This window comes from Balaenoptera acutorostrata, chromosome 2, assembly GCF_949987535.1.
Source record: "Balaenoptera acutorostrata chromosome 2, mBalAcu1.1, whole genome shotgun sequence".
NCBI lineage: Eukaryota > Metazoa > Chordata > Mammalia > Artiodactyla > Balaenopteridae > Balaenoptera > Balaenoptera acutorostrata.
Window position 1 is genome coordinate 135,538,291 of NC_080065.1, and position 24,655 is coordinate 135,562,945.

A 24,655-nucleotide genomic window follows, 5' to 3' on the forward strand; every position below is an offset into this window, starting at 1 on the left:
AAAGAGAGAGAATTCACCTTCCTTGGTGACCAGAACATGTAGAAGACTTTCAATGAATAGTTTTGAATAAAGAAATATATGAATACTCAATAATTGTATCAGACAGGAGGAACAGGTCTCATTTTACTACTTTACAAGTGAGGCAACTGAGGCATTAATGATCATTTAGCTACTGAGTGACAGACTCAGAATTTTGGTTTCCTGATTTCTAACGCAACATACCACATTATTTCTCACAACTAAATAAATGCTCATGTGCAAGTGAAAAATATACAAAAGAAAATACACTGAAGAAGAATATTCTTGCACAGATGTGATTCACAGAGAGGGTATCAGAAATGGATTGCATCTTAGTGGGGGGACCTTTAGGCAGTGTTTTGATAGAAGCCAATGTCATTAGACTACAGCTTCTTTTATTCAAATTCCTCCCACTATGGGGGGGGGGGGTGGGGAGGAGGGTGGAATCTCCCAGTAAGTATTACTTATTTCTTTGAGCTCCTGTTGTTTTTCCCTTTGGTGTACTTGTAATGGAGGATTAAGAAAGAGAAATGTCAGTTGTTCCCTGATATTTGTTGTAACAAAAGCTTGTTGCTGAAATTAGCTATTCTCCCCCTCCTACTACCCCAACACAGCATCCATTATTCTTCCCTTCCAAAGCTGTCTTGGTAAAATCAGCCCAGCTGAGACACCAGACCTAATATGGGATATCTCCCATAGGATATTCAAATTTCTTCTTTTGGCTTGCCTTTTGGGTGCCAGGGCAAATTATTACTAAAGAGAGACTGAGACACTGCCAAATGGGAAAGGCAGACCAAGCCTGGCTGCAACTGGCTCTGTCCGGGGCCTCTTCATTCTCTAAGAAGGAAGCCAGTGTTCATACAGGGCACATGGAGTTACCAGCTGTCCACGCAAAGGAACCCCTGTCCCCTGCCACTAACCAGGGAATATTTTGTATTAAGTTGAGATTATCCTCCTTTAACTTTTTATTTTTCCCTGTCAATAGTTTTGTATTAAACTATTCAGAATAGTGTGGTACTTGTTTTTAGGATCCCATACTTCTCTTTTCATTAAAATATGCTGTTGAGTGACAATTCCTAGAATTTTCGTCAAATAACTTCTCATGTCAGTCCCCTTCATCCGCATTGCTTTCCCTCTAAAAAACTGGCATCTGGTAGTGATGATTTAGAAGTCATTTCTGCTCACCTCATCCCTGATTCAGAGAAAAGAGTAGGGGTTACGTCCGGCGCTTACGCCATATGAAATTTAGTCCTGAGCAAGTATGGTTCCTACTGTACAGATCTACTGGGCAAAGGAAGAAACTGAAACACAGCTGGGCTCCAAGACTCCTCAAGTTTGCACTGATGGTCAAGGCCTGAGCTCCTGTTTTTTAGAACAGTAAGACTGAAGAACGCTGGGCTACTGAATTAAATATTGTAGGTGCCAAGATGGGACTGTGAGTCCCCCTCACTGGGTAGATCACAGAGGTGTGTAGGAGATTGCAGAGTTGGCACTGTCCTTGTGGAAGCTGTGTGGGGAACGAGTAGGGCCTGGGAGGCCTCTCAGACACTGAGCTCTAATGGGCCTTAGATTGGGCCATTTCACTGTTATCACAAAATAAACAGGACGTGCAGAGGCACGTTATAGCGGGCAACCAACCAGCTTCATTCATGCTGGCCCTCCAACCCTGTCCTTACAACACGACTGGGAGACAGGTGTTCCTGTCCTCATTTTACAGAGAATGCAACAGTCAGCGAGGTGAAGCCTCTTGTTAAGGATCCTACGCTCAGTACATTGCAAAAGAGGAGCTTTGAGTTGTGCTCCTCCATTCAAACCTCCTTCCAAACCAAACTCCAACCAAACTAAAGGGCTAGACTTTCCCATGTGTAAGACTACAGCTGGAAAGGATCACGGAGGACACATTTTAGGTCAAGTCTCTCTGTTTACAATACAAGAGAGTGGAGACCCTCGACAGGAGAAGTGATTGCTAAGGTCACACGGCGAGTGCGTGACAAGTGGCACTCTCGGAACCCCGAGACTCGGTTTCTTCTTTCCTGTGCAGCCCGCTGGGGAGGCAGGGGGAGGAGCTGAGCCGGGCTGCAGCTGCCGAGGCCCCCGCGTTCCGGGGGCGGTCTCTGGCGGCCGCGCATTCCAGAGCCACCCGAGCAGAGCGTGCCCCGTGCCCAGCCGCGAGTCCCGGCCACTGCTGCGCGCTTCCGCCTGCCCGCGGCTTGGAGCTACGGGGCGCATTCGGGGCCGAGATCCCAGGGCTAGGGGTCGCATCCCGCTGCTGGGGCCCGTACCGTCCGAGGAGACCTGGAGAAGCGTTCCAGCTGCCTCTACCCCAGGAACTTTTCGCAGACCTGGCACGATCCAGCAGCGGCGGGAGCCGTGGGTTTTCAAAGGAGCTGTGCGGATCCAGGGTGAGTGGGGTTATTAAGTGTCGTGCCTGGGACTCTGGCTCTCGTGCTGCCTCTACCCCAATGCTCTCCCAACTGCCCTCTTTTTATCTCCTTTTCTTCCACATTTCTCCCCCTTCATCACTTTTGCTTTTCTCTTTTCTCCTTCTGTCAGCCCCTAAGTTCCAAAGACCTTCGGTGCTCGATCTTGGGCCTCCCCGGAGGCCGGAGCTTGGATGGGTGGGCTCCCAGCCCCACCGGAAACGGGCCTCTCTCGCGTTTCCCTGCTCCTGCCCGGGGTTGGGGAGCGCGCCCCCTCCTCGAGCAGGCTCTGCTGCCTCTTTGCTCTGCAGGCGCGGCGTCAGGGCTCAGCTCCCCAGCCTGAGCACCGCTGTGGGCGCTGCGCCGGCAGTTTGGGTCTTTGCACCACCCAGAGCAGCAGGCTATCTGTCTTACTTTTCTCAAAGTCCCACGTGGAGGGCGCCAGGGGTTTGGAGTCAGGGGTGGTGGGTTCCAGCCCTGGTCTGTCACGAGCAGTTTCTCTATCTGTGAAATGGAGAAAATACCCTTTGCATACAGATCAAATGAGAAAGGGAACATGCAAAGTATCTTGGAGAGAAGCCTTCCTCCCAAGCTCCCTCCTGCCTCTTTACTTAGGACTTGGTTGTTGCAATTGCCAGTTCTCTTGCACCCCTGAGCCCCCTTGAGTGGAGGGACTGTCTCTCATCCTCAGCGCTTGGCACAGGGCCTGGTGAACAGGCGCCCAATACTGCCTACTGAGTGAGAGAGAGATGTAAACCATTAAAAACCCAAACAACTGTCAAGGTTGTTTTTTGGATTCAGTGGCCAGGCTGGGCTCTTATGCATGCAGCTCCACTTGTTTCTTCTTGACTCGTTCTAGTCTTGCTGGCACCTGGGGGCTCTTGAGTCTCCCATTTGCCTATAGATTCCCTCAAAGCTCTAGGCTGTAGTGTTGAGAGCTGCTCAGTTATTCAAGGATGTAAGATTCCCTGATCATCTGCTATGATCTGTGGTCCCAGTGTGGTGGGTAAATAGTCCATAGTCCGGAAGGGTTGTGAATGCTTGAATAGGGTGGGGCTGGGGGTTGGGTGAACATTTCCCTGGGAGTCAGGAGACACTCTGGGTTACCTTGAGGGGTTTCCCTATCTGGACCTTGCTTCCCCCACCTAGAAAATGAGGAAGTGGAGGTGGAACAGTTGGGTGTCTGTGGTTAAGGGGGATGTGCTTTGGGGGTTATTCAGGCCACTCAGCAATCCTCTGAGCATATACGAGACAGCCCAGCTGAGCCTCAGGACATCACGTACTTCTGTCATAACAACAACCAAAAACAGGCAAGGAGAAGCGTTTCTCTGCTCCAACCGAGACCTCCTGTTTCCAGCTGTCTTGGGGTTATGAATCATGCCACGGGGGTTATAACTAGTGCCCCATCAGATCTTCCAGACACTGACCTCTCAGAGCGTCAGTGCTGTGGGCTCCATCCCGTAAAACGTCTGGGGATTCCCTGTCTCTGGCCCAGCCTGAGAATCACTGAGCCGTGGTGAGGTGTTTGAGACATAAAACAAATCAGAGACTCTGGGGACCAAGTGTGGTTGGGTCACATATTGGGCCCAGGGGTGTCAGACCAAGGGGTAAAGAGGTAGTTACAGCCTCAGATGCTTTCCCAGCCATATTCTGATCCTTTTTTTTTTTTTTTTTTTTAAGAAAAGTGCTTCTTCTCAGAATAAAATGACTCACAAGCAATTTTTGTTAGCAGTAGCTAGAGAATGGGTAACTGACCATTCTGGTGAATGTAGTGGTGGTCCTGCACCTGGTCCTTCTTGTGGCATTTCTAAAAGAGGCCCCCACAAAGATCCACCTTGTCGACTATCAGGTAAAATAAAAGAACATATTCTAGAGGAAATAATACCCACAGAACTTAAAAAAAAAAAAATGCTGCCAGAAAGTGTAGAGTCTGCTCTTCCAGGGGAAGGCTCAGTGAAACACGGTATATTTGTAATAGATGTTTGTTCGCCTACACAGAGATGCTTACTATACTGCCTATCACACTCTAACGAAATATTAGAATGCTTTAGTGGGACATGTACAAAGTTTCAAATAAATACATTAAGTACAAAAAAAAAAAAAAAAGAAAAGAAAAAGTGCTTCTGTTTCTTCTCCATGGATTAAAGCATAAAAACACAGGAAATATTTCCAAGGAAAGAGTAGCTTTATCTTGATTGTCTTACACTGCCACTATTGGCAGTGGTATCAAAGACACACGTGTACTCGCACTCACAGTTTATAAGAGTAAATGTTGGTATTACCACACATTGCTGACCCCCTCCCTGATTGGCCAGGTAAGCTGAATAAAATGTAATAATAACCATACTTGACATTTATTGAGTGCTTGCTATTAGCCAGGCATTATTTTAAGCATTTTACATAATGCTATGATCTTTACCATAATCCTATGAAGTAGGGACCATCACTGCATCCATTTTATAGATGAGGAAACTGAGGTCCAGAGAGTAACTCACGCATGATCACACAGGAAGTAAGTGGCAGAGCTGCAATTTGAACGCAGGCAGTTTGGCTCCAGGGTCTATGCTCTGAACCTCACTGCAGTTGCGGGGATCTGGATTCAGATCTTGTCTCTGTCACTTACTTACAGGGTGACCTGGGGGAGTTAAGTGAGAATTTGGCAGCCACTGGTCTAGTGAATCACTAGGGACTCTAGTACCCTTCCAACTCACTAGGGAAACAGACAGTGAAACTCACATGAGAGTGGTGTACATCTGGGAGTAAAGGCTAAGAGTTAGGTAGCCAGGAAGGGCAACAGGTCAGAATTATAAGTGCCTAGCACATTGAACAACAGCAAAACAGATTCAGTGACTAAATTGTGTGACTTTAAACTACTTAGTTGTGTGTAGATACAGCTTCCTTATTTTGTTGATTTGGACCATGGTTGGCTGATTGGGCATGTGAATTGCTGGTGACCCACTACATAAGACCAGGGGAAAAGAAATGGAGGAGGGAGAAGGAAAGACAGAGAAAACAACTGGGTTCCCCAAATCAGTTTAAATTAATGATGACACATATCTGTCACACACATCACTCCTCCTAATTCCCTACCCCAGGCTGACACTGATACTCAGGACTTTTCAACAAACCTCCACAGGGCAGGAGAATCCGTCTTAACACGGTGCTCTGGACAGCCTCTACGGATTGATTGTGAAGCGTCTGTCTAGCCCTCTCAGGCTTCCCACTTCGTTCCTCAGGGATATGTATGGTCAAGGAAGTAACGAGGGGCAAAACAGGAGACCTTTCTTTCTGAGTGCCCTGGGTGGCATCTTAGGAAACACCTTGGGGCTTTTTAAAGATTAATCTTCTTTTTCCCTCACTCTTCTCTATGTTTTCTTTAATGGTTTTCAACCCAACACACCATCTTGTGTTGACCTGGGGCGGAGCTCTCCGGGGAGCAGAGTCAGTCTTTGAGAGCTGGCCCCTTAGGGGGTCACCTTGTCCATCCTCTCCTATTGACCTACAGGAAACTGAAGCTCACTTTGAAAGAGGGACTTACGCAGGATCACACCCTGCATTTGTTTTCTAATGCTGTAACAAATTACGGCAAATTTAATGGCTTCAGATATATTGTGTTACAGTTCTAGCAATCATAAATCTAGTATGGATCTCCCTAGAGTAAATCGAGGCATCATCAGCCTGCGTTTCTTTCTGGAGTCTTTAGGGGAGACTTGGTTCCCTGCTTATTTGAGTTGCTGGCAGAACTCAGTTCCTGTGGATGTAGGACCAAGGTCACTGTTTTCTTGCTGGCTGCAAGCTGAGGGCCATTCCCTGCTTCTCAGGCCACTGCACTCCTCGGCGCACAGCCCCCTTCCTCCACCTTCAGGGTAAGTAACAGCCAGTCAGGTCCTCTCTCCGACTCTGCTGCCTTCCTCCTCACTTTTAAGGACGCATGTGATTAGATTGGGTTCACCTGGATAATCCAGGATCATCTCCCCATCTCAAACTCCTTAACTTTAATCACAGTTGCAGAGTCCCTTTGCCTCTTCCCTTGGCTCCTGCCTCTGAGCCGTGCTTCCTTGTTCATATTTAAGGTTTGAGGACCAAGATGTGGACATCTTTGAGGGGTCATTATTCTGCCTACCATACACAGCAAGGCCCGCTTTAGCAGAAGGACTTGTTCTGGATCACACATCTTGGCAGGGGATTCACACCACTGCGGTGCCCTTGCAGCTCTATCACTGACACCCCTCTGCCCCCCCAGCCCCCCGAGAGCCGATCTCATGGAGCGTCTCCTTTGTCAGCCCAGCAGCAGCAGGCACTTAGTCACTGGCAAATAACAATGATGGATGGTAGAGGCTTAAACAGGACGCTGTGGATTTGGCCCGGGTTTCTCCTCTGCTGGCTCCCTGTTGGTTTCTAAGACTCTGTGATTGGCTGGGTCAGATGGTACGTGCAGTCTTGAACAGCTCTGGCTGCTTTCTGATCTCTTTGAAATATCCTGGTGTTTTTCCATTTTTCCAGCCACAGAGGAGCAGATAGAAACTCATGCAGGGAACAAGTCTTTAGACTGTTAAGAATTTTGGAGGAGATAGAAGCCAACTGGGGTAAAATGAGAACAGAATGCTCCTCAGGGACTTTGGGTCATTGGAGAAAGTCCTCTCATTTGCTTTATTTCACATGTTTGATAGTTGTGTGTCCTGCCCACTCCTTCCACTGGCCCCTTTCTTTGGAACAAAGGTCCCTGGTGAAATGGACTCCTTGCTGAATTGGTAAATACTTGAGGCTAGCTATTACATAACACTGTTTCCAAGAGTAAATGTGAGACTGGGATGGCCTTCTCATACTGGACTTCTCGTGAGAAATCCCCTTCCCTTTTATCAGCCTCTCTGTTCTCTTTGGAGAACAGAGAGAGAAAAGTCCATACTTCGGGCCGTAACCCCCCAACCCCTACACATCCACCTCAAAGCCCAGCCCCTGAACACAGGGAATCAAAACCTGAATTTGACTCACCAGCCCAAGCAAGTCAGTAGGTGGGACGCCTAGAGGACATTATTCTGAAAGTCCAGTGCTCCTTTGCCTGGCAGGTACAAGGTGGACTGGGAAAGAAAGAGGCCCCGTAATCCTTCCTCAGTGTACAGAGATCATGTCAGAAGGTGTTATTTTATTCAAGAGATAAGGTTCTGACTTTAAGGTCGTTGAACTTCTACAGGGATGAGGATCCTTCCTGGACTTCCCCCACTAACTAAGTTCTAGGAGTTAAGCTCAAATCTAAAGTTCCCCAGTCTGTCCATATTCATTTCTTTGTCAATCTCACATTCATTGGGCACTTACTGTGTGCCAGAGCAGAGCCTGTGATGGGTGCTAAGTGAACAGCAGAGAACAAGAGATGATGCATCTACTCTCCTAGTACTTGCACTGTACTTTGAGTGGGCAAAGATGGCCAATAAAAACAAACAAACAAGCAAACAAACAAGCTAGTTTCAGGCTGTGAAAAGTCTATGAAGAAAATAAAACAAGGTATGAGATGGAGAATGGCTGGTGGATAAGATGGTAATTTAATAGTGTGGGTCTGGAAAGGCTTTTCCAAAGAGGTGGCGTTTAAGTTGAGATCATGGCCACTGAGACACTGGATATTGAAGAGATCTAGCGGCAAGAGCATTTTAAGAAGCGGGAACAGCAAGCGCAAAGGTCTTGAAATGGAACAGCACTTGGGACACAGGTCACTAGGTACCCCAGGCTACTAGGTGGCCAGTGGGGTCCCTTCTTGGTACTTGAGTTGCCCTCTCTGTCTGGCCTAAATGCTCCATTCTTTTCTGACAATCTCACCAGCTCTTTCAGAGGGTAGAGCTTTAGGAAGAGGTGCTACAAACTGGGCCTTGCTGGTAAACCCCCTAGTCTACTCCCCTGTGCTGCTTCAAGAGACGCCTCCAGCCTAAGTGACTCAGAGCTGGTTCTAGCTGCCTCCTCCCTGGCCTCCGTGTCTAGTAGAAAGGAGTCATCAGCCCTGTCTGCTCAGAGCTCTGGCAGTGCCGGACTAAGGCCACACCTGCAGGAAGCCACCTGCCTCTATCTGCCTTTTCTCCCACTCTGGCATAATTAAGTTTGCCTGCCATCAGGAAGTCATTTCTTTTATTGCATTCTTCCTTGGAGAACTCCTTGGTGGTAAAACTGGTTGGATAACCACTGGCAGTCTCTCAAAAGTTAACTGTTAGCTGCAGTTCAGATGTGGAGAGTGTGCATTTCTGGTGGAAGGTCAAAGCTGGGACAGACATCAACAGCTGTTTGTTTATGAAACTATCACTGCAGTTTCCTAGATCAGTCGCAGAGCAGTCATGGTGCCCAAACTAATGGTAGAGCCTCTGAACTTTGTGTGAGTTTGGGAGCTGTGTTCACTAGCTCAGTTTAACATTTATGAAGCCCTTACTGTGTACCAGGCATTGTCCAAGTAAGTGCTTTATGTGCATTAGCTCATTCAACTTCCATGGCATCCCTATGAAGAAGTTACTATTAATAGTTATTATTATTCCCATTTTTAAATGAAACTGGAGCTTTAAAAGGTTAAGTTTCTTGCCAAAGCCACCAGGACTACATGTGCACCCAACACACCAAGTATCTCATCAGCTCTGGGCTTTGTTGATGATGTTTATTCTACTGATCTTGCCTTTCCCTGTATTTCTTTCTTTTGAACTCCTACTTACCTTCAAAGTCCATATCAAAAGCCCCCTTTTTTATCTTCAATTTTACTTAGACAAAAACGAAGGCATGAGGATTAATATTTTTTTGAGCGTCTGTTATTTTCCAGGACTCCATACATATTATCTCACTTTATCCTCGCAATAGGATGTTGCAGTGCAGTGCTTTTAGTGTCCCTATTTTAAAGATGAGAAGACAGGTTTAGCATTTTTAAATAACTTGTCCAAAGTCATACTTCTACGGGTGGAAAGCAGGATTCAAATCAAGTACTCTCCTTCTTTCCTCCTTGGAGATAGCATGTGCTTTGTACCTTTAGTCCACTTTTCTGCCTTGTATTGTAATTCATGTCTTTTCCTCCAGAAGAGCCTGAGCCTCATAAGGGAAAACACTGTATTTCTCTCTATCTCCACACCCACTCCCCAGTGCCCCAGTGTTAATCACACTGCCATAAATGTTTATTGAATTAGAATGAATTGCTACTCTACTAGCTTCATACTTGGACTCGAGGAATAGGTCAGGTTAACCAGTGCTGCTGCTGGTTGATTAAAAAAAAATTGTTAATATGGATTAAGCATCTATCATCTTTGTTGATAAAGCGAAGACACAGTCCAAGTTAGGGATGCTAACAAACTCTAGCCAAAGTGGGTGGATATTTGCAGAGAGTCCCTGTGGTCAGGAATTATTCATCATAGGACGAACATTTGTAGAGTGCTTACTGTTTGTCAGAACACTGCTAAGTACTATATGTGGTTATCTCATGGAGTTCTCCTAACCCTACAAGGCAGATACTATTTTTTTCCCATTTTTGTTTTTGTTTTCAGCTGAGTAAATGGAAGCATTAGGAAGTTAAAGTAACTTATACAAGGTAGCTCAGCTAGAAAGTGGTAGAGCCACATTTAAATCCAAGCCGACTGGCCTCTAAGACTGGGCTTTTAACACTACTCTGCAATCTGAGTGTTTAGGAGCTAATTCCCTGCTGTTTCCAAGTATTGTCTCCACTCTAAGAGCTTCTATCACCTTACCAGATTACAGGAGCTTGGGGCTTTGCTGACTTAAGAAATGTTTATTCAGTACCTATACCACTGAGTAGAGAGGGAAGGCATTCTGTGAGGAGAACGGAGCTGTGTTGGGTAAAATCAGTGCTGGGGCAGAGCTGGAACCCAGGCAAAGTCCATTCCTCTCCTAGTCTTTCGTTCTCTATGCATGTTGGCTTTTTTTTTCCAATTTGGTGGAGTCTCCCACTACAAGTAGGATTCCAGTGTCTCTCCCTCTCTTCTCTGATGTTCTTACCCAAGGTGAGGAATAAATCAGTTACAAGGCTTAGTCATTACGTTCTTCACTGGGTTGATTTGCATTTGGACCTTAAGTCAAAGGGATGAAATACAAAGGTTAGAACTATATCCATGAGTGCTTCTGACAGGACACTGCTTTGCTTTGCTTTTGGTGTGTGGGTGTGTGTGTGGTCCTGGAAAACTATCTCACTGCCTCACCTTTGGGGGAGTTGTTTAGGGCTCTGGGCCTAAAGGTCCCCTTAGGTTTTTATGTAGTAAAAAAGGTACAGTCAAGAAGCCTGTACCAGCCACTATGGAAAGCAGTATGGAGGTTCCTCAGAAAACTAAAAATAGAGTTACCATATGATCCAGCAATCCCACTCCTGGGCATATATCCGCACAAAACTTTAATCCCAAAAGATACATGCACCCCTCTGTTCATAGCAGCACTATTCACAATAGCGAAGACAGGGAAACAACCTAAATGTCCACTGATGGATGAATGAATAAAGAAAATGTGGTACATATATACAATGGAATACTACTCAGCCATAAAAAAGAATGAAATAATGCCATTTGCAGCAACATGGATGCAACTAGAGATTATCATACTAGGTGAAGTATTTCAGAAAGAGAAAGACAAATACTATGTGATATCACTTATATGTGGAATCTAAAATATGACACAAATGAAACAGACCACAGACATAGAAATCAGACTTGTGGTTGCCAAGGGGGAGGGGATTGGGGGAGGCAGGTTAGGGTTAGCAGATGTAAGCTATTATACATGGAATGAATAAACAACAAGGCCCTACTGTATAGCACAGAGAACTATATTCAGTATCCTATGATAAACCATAATGGAAAAGAATATTTTAAGAAAGAATATATATATGTATAACAATCACTTTGCTGTATAGCAGAAATTAACACAACATTGTTAACATTGTTAATGTTAATGTTAATCAACTATACTTCAGTACAAAAAAAAAGAAGCCTGGCGGGCTCTCATTCGTTATATTAGTTTATTCTCTATCACTGCTTTCTCCGACCTGATGCCCCACAGTCTTCTCCCAGCTCCCATCTGAAACAGGATAGTGATGGAATTGAAAAGAGCACTGCAAATCAGGAGGCCTGAGTTCTCCCCTGGGTCCTGCCATTAACTTGCTATGTGACCCTGGGCAAGTCATGTCCTTCATCTATAAAACGGAAGGTAGATTATGTGGTTTAAACTAGATAGTGTCTAAATTCTGTGTAGATTTCTAGAATACCATTACTTTGTAGAAGTTTCACCTCCATGGAACAAACCCAGTAGGATACAGTATTGCTGTATTAGTTTTCTATTGCTACCATAACAAATTACCACAATTTTGTGGCTTAAAACATACATTCAGAATCTCACAGTTCCCTTGGGTCAGGATTGTAAGCACAATTTAGCTGGGTCCTTACAGAGCTTCAGTCAAGGTGTCAGCCAGACCTCATTGGCATCTGGGGGATCCATTAGGGCAGAATCTGCCTGCAAGCTCTTTCAGGTTGTGGGTAGATTTGTTTCTTGCAACTCAAGGCCAGCAGAAGAGTATCTTTGACCTAGGGAAAGCTTCAGCCCTCTTTTAAAGGACTTCTACCCGATTAAGTCAGACCCACCCAGGGTAATCTTTTCCATTACTTTAAGTATTTATTTATTTATTTATTTATGGCTGTGTTGGGTCTTCTTTTCTGTGCGAGGGCTTTCTCTAGTTGTGGCAAGCGGGGGCCACTCTTCATCGCGGTGCGCGGGCCTCTCACTATCGCGGCCTCTCTTGTTGCGGAGCACAGGCTCCAGACGCGCAGGCTCAGTAATTGTGGCTCACGGGCCCAGCTGCTCCACGGCACGTGGGATCTTCCCAGACCAGGGCTCAAGCCCGTGTCCCCTGCATTGGCAGGCAGACTCTCAACCACTGCGCCACCAGGGAAGCCCTCCATTACTTTAAAGTAAGCAATTCTAGAACCTTAATTACATCTGCAAAATCCCTTCTCCCTTGTTACGTGACCTAACCTAATCACAGGGTAACACCAGGGAACGGAGATTATGGGAGCCACCTTAGAATTCTGCTTACTGTCATTGCTTTACAGAAATAGCCTATTTACAGTTGTAACTGGAGCATACTAGAACCAGCTCTCTATTTTCTGAGTCAGGTCAAATGACTTAATGTATGAAATAAGTTCTAAAACTTATTTGTTCCTACACTAAAACTACTCTGCTTTGAACTTGCTTTTTGAATGCAATACATTATGCTTCCCTTTATTCTAATGTAATTACTCTCCAAGTTATTCTCTTCCAATACCATTAATGAATATATAGTTATTCATAGAGGAAATAATCTAAATGTTAACTTTTTATTTTAAATTAGTTTTTCTACTTGAAATTATATATTGTAGAAAACTACTAATTTAAGAAGTCTTCTGTGTCCTTAGGTGCTTTCTAAAATCTTTTTGTTCCGTCAGTATTTGAGAGAGATGTGTTGAACTCTCCCACTATAATTGTAAATTTGTCCATTTCTCCTTATAATTCTGAGATTAGGTATATAAAAATTAAAAATCATTTTATCTTTTGGTATCTCTAGTTATACTTTTTGCCTAAAAGTCTACTTTATCTGATGATAAGATAGCTCTACTAGCTTCCAAAATTTGTGATAGATGGTATTCCTTTTGTTTCCATTTACTTTCAACATTTCTGAATCCCCATGTGTTTCTTGTAAAAAAAAAATTATATTTTTATATGCTCTGATAGTTTTTGTTAGTTTCAGTTTAAATTTACTATCTTTTTATGTGCTTTCTATTTGTCCCACCTGTTCTGTTTTCCCCCCCTTTTTCTTGTTTCCTCTGAAAATCGTGTACCCTTTTGCTGCTTTTAAATGGCTACACTAGAGATTACAATATACATCCTTGATTTAACAAAGTCCAATGTTATTTGGTTATCTTGCCCTTTCCCAGACAATGCCAGAAAATCAGAACACTTTAATTCTGTTTCTTCTGCTATTTATTTACTGTCATTGAATATTTAAATCCTGTATTTTTATCTGAAAATTTATTTCATCTTAATACTTTTTAGTTATTTTTGTTCACTTTAAAAAAATCATTCTGCTTTCTAGATTCCATTGTTTCTGTTGAGAAGTTAGCTCTCAGTCTAACTGGTTTTCATTTGAAGATAATCTTTTTTTCTCTTTGTCTCTGGCTTTCAGCAGATTTACTATAATGCACCTAACTATGGATTTCATTTTATTTATCTTGCTAGGACTTCATAGGGCTTCTTTAGTTTGTGAATTGATGTCTTTCATCAGCTTAGTTCTTTCTTTCTCTAATGTTGTTTCTGCCCCATTCTCTCTTCTCTCTTTCTAGGACTCCAGTTACATGTATGTTGTATTGTGTCACTGTTTCCTCTGTACCCCTTACCCAGTTTTCTGTATTTTTCACCCTTTTATTTGTCTGCTTCATTATGATTTTTCTCTCTGATCCTCCACTTCACTAATTCTTTTTTCAGCTATGCTTCATCTGCTGTTAAGTCCATTCATTGAGGTTTTTTTTTTCTTCAATTAACTGTATTCTTCAGTTCTAGAATTTCTATTTGGTTCTTTTAAAAAATCTGTTGTGTTCTTTCTTATAGTTTCCAGTTCTCTGTGAAAATTCTCAATCTTGTTTTATTTTCTCCTCAAACATAGTAATCAAGGTTACTTAAAGTGTGTGTCTGTCTGACAACTCCAATATCTGGAGCCCCTGTAAATCTTTTCTTTTTTTTTGGCTGCATTGGGTCTTTGTTGCTGCGCGTGGGCTTTCTCTAGTTGCGGTGAGCGGGGGCTACTCTTCGTTGCAGTTCGCGGGCTTCTCATTGCGGTGGCTTCTCTTGTTGCAGAGCATGGGCTCTAGGCGTGTGGGCTTCAGTAGTTGTGGCACGAGGGCTCAGTAGTTGTGGTGCACAGGCTTAGTTGCTCCGCGGCATGTGGCAGTCTCCAGGATTCGTATACTTCTTGTTCACTCTTAGAACTAAGAGTGCTCTTTGAAGTCCAAACTCAAAATGCAGGGGTTTTGCTTTCTCTGTCTTGGCAGTCTTGTACTTTTGAGTCTGTCAGAAACACTGCTTAGCCTCCATCCTCCACTAATGGAAATGCTGCTTCAAATGCCAGGCTCACCTCCCTGAATTTCTGTCTTCTTCCAGATCTTAGCCTGGTAATTCTGCATTATTTTGCTACTTCTTAGTGCCTTTGAGCAGATTTTTGGGGGGCCTAATTTTTCCAGTCCTCAGTAAGAAGATTGGTCAAAATTATCTAGTTTGTCGTTAACAGAAGTGAAAGTCCTGATCTTTGTAGATTGCACCTCTCTTTTTTTAAACTGAGGTGTAATTAGCATATGACATTATATTAATTTCAGGTGTACATGATTCAAAATTTGTATATGCTGTGCAATAATCATCACAATAATTCTAGTTACCATCTAGTCACCAAAGTTACAAATTTTTTTTTCTTGTGATGAGGAGTTTTTTAAGATTTATTCTCTTATCACTTTTCAAATATGCAATACAGTACTCTTGACTATAGTTACCATGCGGTATATTACATCCCGACAGCTTATTTATTTTGTAACTGGAAGTTTGTACCTCTTGACCCCCTGCACCCATTTTACCCACTCTCTGACGCCTCTTCCCTCTGGCAACCACCAGTCTCTTCTCTGTATCTATTGGTTTGGTTTAGTTTAGTTTTGTTTGTTCATTTGTTTTTTCATATTTCACATACAAATGAAATCAAATGGTATTTGTCTTTCTCTGACTGGCTTATTTCACTTAGCATTAATACCCTCAAGGTCCATCCACGTTGTCACAAACGGCAAGATTTCATTCTTTTTATGGCTGAGTAGTATTCCATTGTGTATATACACCTCACCTTCTTTATCCATTCATCCATTGATAGACACTTAGTTTGTTTCCATATCTTGGCTATTAAAAATAATGCTGCAATGAACATAGGGCTGCATATATCTTTTCAAATTGGTGTTTTTGTTTTCTTTGGCTAAATACCCAGAAGTGGAATTGCTGGATCATATGGTAGTTCTATTTTTAATTTTTTGAGGAAGCTCCATACTGTTTTCCATAGTGGTCACACCAATTTACATTCCCACCAACAGTGTACAAAAGTGCCCTTTTCTCTACATCCTTGCCCACACTTATTTCTTGCCTTTTTTGTAATAGCCATTCTAACAGGTTGAGGTGATATCTCATTGTGGTTTTGATTTGCATTTCCCTGATGATTTGTGATGTTGAGCATATTTTCATGTGTCTGTTAGCCATCTGTTTGTCTTCTTTGGAAAAATGTCTATTCAGATCCTCTGCCCATTTTTTAAATCAGATTTTTGTTGTTGTTGTTGTGTTGTATGAGTTCTTTATATATTTTGAATATTAACCCCTTATTGGATATATGCTTTGCAAATATTTTCTCCCATTCAGTAGGTTGCCTTTTTATTTTGTTGATAGTTTCCTTTGCTGTGCAGAAGCTTTTTAGTTTAATGTAGTTTTTTTTTATTGTTTATTTTTGCTTCTGTTGCCCTTGCCTTTGGAGTCAGATCTGAAGGATCCTTCCCAAGACAAATGTCCAGGAGTTTACTGTCTATGTTTTCTTCTAGGAGTTTTACGGTTTCAGGTCTTTAATCCAGTTTGAGTTAATTTTTATGCATGTTGTAAGATAGTAATCTAATTTCATTCTTTTGCATGTGGCTGCCTAGTTTTCTCAATGCCATTTGTTAAAGAGACTGTCCTTTCTCCATTGTGTATTCTTGCCCCCTTTGTAGTAAATTAATTGACCGTATATGTGTGGTCTTATTTCTGGGCTCTATTCTGTTCCAATGATCTGTTTGTTTTTATGCCAATACCATGTTTTTGTGATTACTGTGGCTTTGTAATATAGTTTGAAATCAGGGAGCATGATGCTTCCAGCTTTGTTCTCTCTCCAGATTGCTTTGCAACTCAGGATCTTTTGTTGGTTCCATACACATTTTAGGATTGTTTGCTCTATTTCTGTGCATACCTTTTCTTAATTCTCTAAATCTAGAATGCCCTTTGACCAAAAACAGTAATAGTCTGACCTGGACTTAAAAGAGAGCTATGGATCTGGCATCTCCCTGTTCATACTCCTGGGTCTGTGTGGGTGCTTTGGAGGTAGCTGTACGTAGTGGTGAATACAGGGTCAGGAGACCTGAGTTTGAATCCCGTTTACTAATTTTATGATCACAAGCCAGTTAACCTCTCTCAGATTTACTTTCCACATCTGTAAAATAATATATCCTGCACAGGATTACTGTGAAGTTTAAATAAATTAATGTATGGGACGAGGCCTAGCACAGTCCTTAGCAGTTGGTATTTGTTAAACAAATGCTGGCTTGTGTAATTCTGTGTTTAAGGGGAGGGATACTTCTTTGTGCTCCTTGGAATTAAAAGAGTCATGTCTTTTGAGTAAATAATAGTAACTCCTAAGAGAGTATCATGTATATAGCAAGTACTTAACAAGTGAATGAATGAATGAACACCCTAGACAGAGTTACTGGTCCTGAGAGTGCTCAGCCAAAAACTATACAGTGCTCTGTCAGAGCGGTGAAAGTTACTTGTTGCGGAGTGAGTCTCATAATTGAAAAGAAGGTAGATAGCACAGATTAGTCACTTTGAATTTGGTTATTCTATAACTCCTGACTTGTAGGAAATTTTAGTTTATGAAATGTATATTTTTTTGTTGGCACTAGAAAATTTGCCATATGATAGAACTGACTGGAAGGATTCTTTTTTTTTTTTGTAAAAGAACTTTCAGTTACTTTAGAAAAATGGTCCCAAAAGTAAAATTTGATGTTTCTGAAGCAGGCAGTAGGGAACCTCTGCTTTCCTTCCTAGACTGGACCAAACACACTACTTGATAGATGGGATGAATTGCCCACTTTTGGAGAAGGTACAGTGTTTTCCTCCTTTGGAGGAACTACTATTTTTTTCTTTTCTTTTCTTTTTTTTCCCCCTTACACTTAGTCTTATTAATGGATACAAAATAGTCATTTTGGGATTCTTAACTTTTCCATTGCTTAAACTTGTGGTCTAAAGTGGAACCATGATGTCTCCAGGTCACAGGCAGGTGGTGTAAGGCCTAGATGGTGTCAGTGGCTGATGGAGCTAGTGGCTCCTTTGTTTGTCAGCTCAGGGTGACTTTAACATAGTTTCTTAGACAAACATATCGAACATATGTTAAAGTTTATTATTTATTAACGAGGTAAATAGATAAAGTATACCAGTTTGAAGTAACAAGAATTTAGGCCTGACTGCTGTTTTACCTTCCACGGTCATAAAAACATATTTTTATCAATGATAAGGTTAAATTTGTGACATGAATGGCTTGTGCCATATTCCAACTTGACGTATTCATCAGAAATCACAAGTAATATATCTGTAAAGCAAACAATAAGCTTATTGATCTATAGTTATTCATTAGATGTACCAAGAAACAGAGTTTTATGCCCTCACAAGGAACCAGTCACCCAGATGCCAGATAGAGCCCTCACAAGGAGCCAGTCACCCAGATGCCAGATAGAGGTCAAACAGAAGTCAGCGAGTCCTGCTTTTTCTCAAGCCAATTTTTCCAGCATGCCATTAATGGTGCTGAACATATGGTTTGTGTAGTTCTCATTTGGGGGAAAATTTCTTTTCTTTCACCGTGGGGAAGGGTGGAAGTTCCTGGAACCTCTGTTACATGGGAGGGAATAGCTCATCAGAGAACACGCTGGAGGACTGAGAGGGCTGAAACAGGGAGAGGGAGCTCCCTGTGCCCTCTGACTCCTGGCCACGTGTATGGCCAGCCTTAGAGCCCTGAAGGGCCCTTGGAGAACATCACAGCTTGTGGCTTTCAATCTGACTTCTGAGGAGCCCAAGGGGTCAAGGAGCAGCTGAATAGCTGTGCTGTACCAAGTAAGCAGGCTGTGCTAAGTGGGGACACCAAAAATATAACTGGGAAAAGCTATGTTCTCAGATCTTTTCAGTTAGAAGAAAAAAATTACTTTTTTTAAAAAAAAATTATTAGCACCTTTAATTATTATTTATTTATTTATTTATTTATTTGGCTGTGTTGGGTCTTGGTTTCTGTGCGAGGGCTTCCTCTAGCTGCGGCAAGCGGGGGCCACTCTTCATCGCGGTGCGCGGGCCTCTCACTATCGCGGCCTGTCTTGTTGCAGAGCACAGGCTCCAGGCACGCAGGCTCAGTAGTTGTGGCTCACGGGCCTAGTTGCTCCGCGGCATGTAGGATCTTCCCAGACCAGGGCTCGAACCCGTGTCCCCTGCATTGGCAGGCAGATTCTCAACCACTGCGCCACCAGGGAAGCCCGAAAAAAATTACTTTAATTTCATTGTAACGTGCACATTTTGGTGTTATGGTTTAGTATTGCTTTGAGTTTGAATTATATATGTGAAGGGGGTGGGCACCCTAATCTCTAGTGCTTAGGGCCTCTAAGGACATTTATTCAGCTCTGCTTACTGGATAGGACCCCAAACCCCTCTCGCTGAGCACTCCCCAGCAGTCTAGAGGAGCTCCAATTTTATCTGTTTTTTGTGACTGGGTTTTAAACAATTTCATGTGTGAAAAAGTAATAGTGGTACAGTCTGGAATACAGGTTACAGACAAAGTTTCATTTATTCATCGATTTGTTCTGTTTTGTTTTAATTAGAGCCAGTGATCTGATCAGATTTATGTCTTTGAGTGATCATTCTGGAAGGGGGTGGGCTTGAAGGTGGGGGAAGACCTTTGGGCTTCAGTTTTGCCACCTGTGAAACAAGGCTAGTTCTAGCTTCAGTGGTTTTTGGTTGTGGATGAGCCCTGAAGCCTGAGTTCCCGTAAATGACAGGTTTTCCTTATGAAAATCAGCCAGGGAGATTATGTGTTCCTGGCATTTGGAGTTACAGAGACTGTTTGATGTTAATGGGTTTACCGGAAAGGGCTTTTGTGGGGTTCTTTTGGCCCAAGGCAAGCTAGCTATTGATGTAATCAGGAGACCACAATGAATGATTTCCCCCACCCCTGTCTCTCTTTAACAGTGTGCGTCTCCTGTGACTCATGCTTCTGTGCCTTAGACCTTGGAGAAAGTGACCATGTTTCTGAGGCTGAGGCAGGGCCAGCCTGTGCCTCTTCCTGCAGGGCAGGCCCCCTGCCTTATAATCCTGTGGCCCTGAGAGCCTCGCTGGAGGCTTCTCCTCCATCCTAGAACGTGCCCGCATCTGACTTAGACTGGCTACAGAGCACGGAGGAATCAGTTCCCAAATCGTGGAGCTAGGAAGAGTGGTAGAGGCCTTAGAGATCAGGGGTTCCCAAAGCTGGCTGCACATTCAAATCACCTGGGAAATGGGGGTGGGGGAGGCCCCTCTGGAGTCTAATTCAGTAAGTCTGTAATGGGACCTCGAAGCAACGTTTTTTAAACTGTCCTTAGGTGGTTCTCACTTAGCACGGTATATGGCATTTGGTGACCACTAATCTAGTCTCATACTTTAATTTTATTTGGCTTGAAAATTGTATGTGTATATATTTAGTCTTTTTTAATAAAGAAAAAACAACAACAAAAAAGCCCATTTCTCCATCAACCGGTTGACTTGAAAATAATTAAAAGTAAGACATGCTCATGTTTATAAAACTCAACAGTATAAAAAAAAATGAAGAATGAAAAGCAGGAACTTTTCCCACTCCTAGTCCAACTCCCAAAGGTAATCACTATTAACGTTTTCTTCGGATTCTGCTTATAAATGATTTTACTTTTATATATCCTCACCTATCTATCTACTTAATTCTACAAAATCTGAACCAAAGAAATTATCCTATACACATTATCCTGCACTTTATTTTTTTCCCCACTTAGGACTATTTTGGAGCTCACTGCAGATCATCATTCTTTTTAATAATAACTATTAAATAAGTTAATATTTGTAACACACTTGGAGCAGTGCATGGTGTGTAGCAAGCACTGTATATTTGTTAAATAAATGAATGAAAATTGCTGCCTGGTATTCCATTATATGGATATACTCTACTATTTATGGATACTTCTGTTGTGTTGGTTGCTATAGCAGACAGTGCAGAAACAAACACCCTAGTATGCATATCTTGGAGACTGTAGCTTGGGTATGGTAATCAGTAAACTTACTTAATGCGGCCACAGTGGGCATGGAGCCAAAGGCATTAAAAAGGAAAAGCTATTGATTTAGGTAAAAGCAGGAAATAGGACTGGAATTGGGGATTTTGCCTGGGACCTTGAATCACAGAATTATAAATCTTTGATCTGGAAGGAACTGTAGGAGATTGTTTATTCCGGCCTTGTGACTTCTGGGCAGGGAACATATTGCACCTGTGGTTCCCAGGTTGTGCGCTGAGCCCTGGGGAGCCGCAGTGAACTCATTGGAAGAGTGTGCGTCTGGGAGCTGTGGGATCTTTAAAATTTTTGACAGGAATATTGATATTTGACAACTCTCAGACATTGTGCAAACTACTAGTTCAAGATAGTTTACAGTCTAACATTAATCATACTACATTCCTTTTGGTGATGCTATATTTTGTGATGCTGAGTTTTTGGCAGTTGCCATGATACTGCAAGCACTGCACACAAATGAGTGTGGAATAGGAAGTGAGCACGGCATCGTCCCATCTGACTCCAAAGTTTGAAAAGTTGTGCAATGCCTCACAGTTGCACACATGCCATAAGTAACTGGCTAAGAGTGAAATACAAATTTTTTTCTTTCAATTTCTGTGTATTATTTTTTCAAACAGCTACTCATTTGCTAGGACATAAATGTTTATTAAATTGAACCTAACTACGTAATAAATGGAACTGCTAGGTATTTCTTTTGGCCTGGAGTGCTGTGAGAAAATTACTGAAGGCGCTGTGAATCGAAAAAGTTTGGGAACAACTGATTGACATCTTTATCCATCAGAACTCTTTTAACTGCAAGTGAGAGAAACCAAACTGACACTGGCTTTAGCAAAACCAGAGGATTATTCGCTCATATATCTGGGCCGTTCGAGGTTGCAGATGGTGTCAGACTGGCTGGGTTCAGGTACTCAAATGAGGTCATCAGGACTCCACTTCTCTTTCCATCTCTAGGACATGCTGTCACATGTGGGCAAGATAGCCCCATGCCCATCCTTTCCAGACTCACATCCTTTCAGTTTAGCAATCCCAGCAGAAAGAATCATCCTTCCCAATAGTTTGTGAATAAAAGCCCTGGGAGGACTTTGGTTGACCTAGCCTGGGTCACTTGCCTATTCCTGAATTGAGGCTATGGAGATTTGTAATGGCCAAGCCTAGGTCACATGTGCTTCCCTGTGCTCAGGTGTGTGCCCTAACTAAACCACACAGAAAAGGTAGGTTCTCCAGAAAAGAGGAGGATCTGTTACCAGGAGAAGGGGAGAAGGGGTGCAGGACCAAAAACAATGAATTTCCCATTTTACAGATGAGGGAACAGACTGGTGGTATGATAGTTTAATAGTTAAACATGAAGACTCTGGAGTCCCACCCACCTGGCTTTGCTTCCTTGGGCAAATTAACTACATCTACATCTTTTAAGGCTTTAGAGTCTTCATCTCCAAAATGGAAATAACTGAAGATAAAGGCCAAGAAATAAAAAAGCATGACAATAATAGTCCCTACCGCAAAGGGTTGGTGGTTGAAGTGAGGACTAAGTGAGTTAATACACGTAAAGTGCTTAGCATAGGGCCTGGCACATAGGAAGCCCACAGTAAATGAGGCCGTTACTATTATTGATCAGGCAACATTAACGAGTACACAGCAGCTGGTAAGTGACCTACCTTCTGACTCCTGGGGTACAAAACGGTGAATTCCTCTTTCCCGTCTGTTGCAGAGTGAAGCAGCATGGATGCCATCAGCCAGGTCCCCATGGAAGTCGTGCTCCCCAAGCACATCCTGGACATCTGGGTCATTGTCCTCATCATCCTGGCCACCATTGTCATCATGACCTCCTTGTTGCTGTGCCCAGCCACTGCGGTCATCATCTATCGCATGCGGACTCATCCTGTCCTCAATGGGGCCGTCTGAGAACCTCCCAAGAGGAGCGGGTGAGGGATGAGGACAGCGTCCCTGCCCCCAGCTTCTCCCCCTTTCTCAGAAGAGCCACAGGAGGGACTTTGGAGCGTGGACTCTGGAGCTCGCTATGTGAGGAGATCCGAGTTCTGGTTTTGATTCTGCCACTGGCCAGTGGTGTGAGTTCGGTCAAGGGACCTAATTCTATGAGTTTCAGGTTCCTTATTTTCCAAATGGGGATCGTGATTCCTGCCCGTCCTACCTCATGGGGTTGTGAGAACCAATGACCTAGTGGAGGTTAAAGCTGTTGGTGAGTAGATATACAGGTGTTACTGCTGAATGCTGAGAAGCTTTGAAGAACCAAAGACCCTAGCTGCTGATGAGGGCCTTCAAGGTGGTGAGGGAGATACTGGGGCAGAGCAGTCTTTCCCAGTGCCCCTAAGGTGAAGGCAAGAAAAGGCACCCTGTCATCATTCCAAGGGACCAACAGCATGTGGCTCAACGTTATTTTCTTTGAGGTGCCACTCCCTTGAGTTGTCTAGTTTGGGAGGGAATTGAGCATGGCACGGGGAGGGAGATGGGTGGATCTTCCCGGGACACCAGAATCTGCAGTTTGGAGGGGCTCTGACATTTCTTGGTAATGCCAAGGGAGCTGGGGCGATGGGCTTCTTTCTGCATTAGCGTCCCATAGCTTTGACGCTCAAGCAGTGTTGGCAGATGCAGGGTGGCTGAGTTCCCTGGCCAGCTTTCAGGATACCCAGCGCCCACCCCGTCCCCTGTGTGCCCCTCCGCCCCAGCCCCTGCTGTTATTAGGTCCACCGCATAACGTGTACTCCCTTCATCCCCTCCCACCAGCACTGCAACCATTCCAAGGTACGAGATGTTCCCAGCACCTTTGGAACTAACTCAAACAATGATGTTTATTTTAAACGCTACAATTTATATTTATATGTATAGAGAGATTTCTGGACCGCTCAAGCTCTTTGACCAAAATCAGGAGCATCTGGGGATTTGTTAAATTATGTAAGAAGACAGCACAGATTATCGGGATATTATTGTGTGAAAATGATGCTTTTATGTTGATCTGATTTCATTGATGTACATAACTAATTTCCAATAAAGTGCTAGAATGAGCATGTCTGAAGTCTTTCTTTAAAGAGCACCTATTAAACTCAGTAAGAGGATTCCACTGAATTTATGGTCTTAGGGACAGATTGAATATAGGAATAGAAAGGGAAAGAGGACAATCAAATCAACTTCAGTAAGTGGGTCTAGCTTCAGTAAGTGGGTGAATAGTTATGCAGTTTACACAGACATAGAATGCAGGAGGGAGAACAGATTTTGGAAGTAAGATGACTTTAGTATTTAGTATCGGGTTTAACATGTTGAGTTTGAGGTGCTTGTGATATTCAGGTGGGTACTTTCAGGATGCAGTTGGAAACCTGGGAAAGATTTTATAGCTGGGATTATGTTTGGGGGCATTATCTGCATAATTAGACAGGGAGGAGTGAGGTGCTAATGCAGAACTGGGAGAATGCTAAAGAGGAGTGGAAGGGGAAGAGGGGGGAAAAGACAAAGCAAGGAGACGGAAAAGGTCATGTGATGTGAACTGATTATGAGAGGGATGCAGTCGTACTCTGTGAGCGAAGGAAGGATGGGGGGTTAGGAATTGGAGACAGTGGGAACAGACAACTCTTTCCAGGAATAGAACGTAGTATAGAGGTAAGAGAGGAAGGTTTCGGAGAAAATGGTCAAGGGGGGATAGATATATGTGACGAGATTCTGATTGGTTTGCTCAGCATCTATTCCAATTTTTTTTTTTTTCTAATATGCCTTCCTGGGTGGCAGAGGCTAGAAAGTGAAAAACTATACTGAACGTGAAAAACTCCCATTTTCCTAACTAAACTTTAGCCAGAGATTCATGTGTGATTTAGAGTTAGCTAATTGGATGCGTGCATTGGAAGCTGAGTTTGGAATCTAGTTGGGTTGGGAGAGATACTGCCAGGTGTGAGGCATTCATGGTGCTGATGTGAATCCAATAAGAATCAGTAGAGTGGGAACTGCTGGGTGTGCGGCCAAGGCCGTGTGTGCTGCCCAGTCTTTCCGAGTCATTCCTGGTCTGTAAGGCAGAGTGTATCAGAATTAAATGAGAAAATCCTTCCAAGGCTCTAGGGTGACTGAATGTGAGACTTTCAGGCAGTC

At 43.3% G+C, this 24,655-nt stretch overlaps 1 protein-coding gene across 1 annotated transcript; it reads left to right on the top strand.

Moving 5' to 3' along the window:
* The first annotated feature begins 2,096 nt into the window (after positions 1 to 2,096).
* SMIM3 (small integral membrane protein 3) lies at positions 2,097 to 23,587 on the top strand. The gene is made up of 2 exons (XM_007188630.2): positions 2,097 to 2,420; positions 22,275 to 23,587. The coding sequence occupies exon 2, from the start codon at positions 22,286 to 22,288 to the stop codon at positions 22,466 to 22,468; it is 183 nt and encodes a 60-aa protein (XP_007188692.2). The 5' UTR covers positions 2,097 to 2,420; positions 22,275 to 22,285; the 3' UTR covers positions 22,469 to 23,587.
* Positions 23,588 to 24,655: the final 1,068 nt, after the last annotated feature.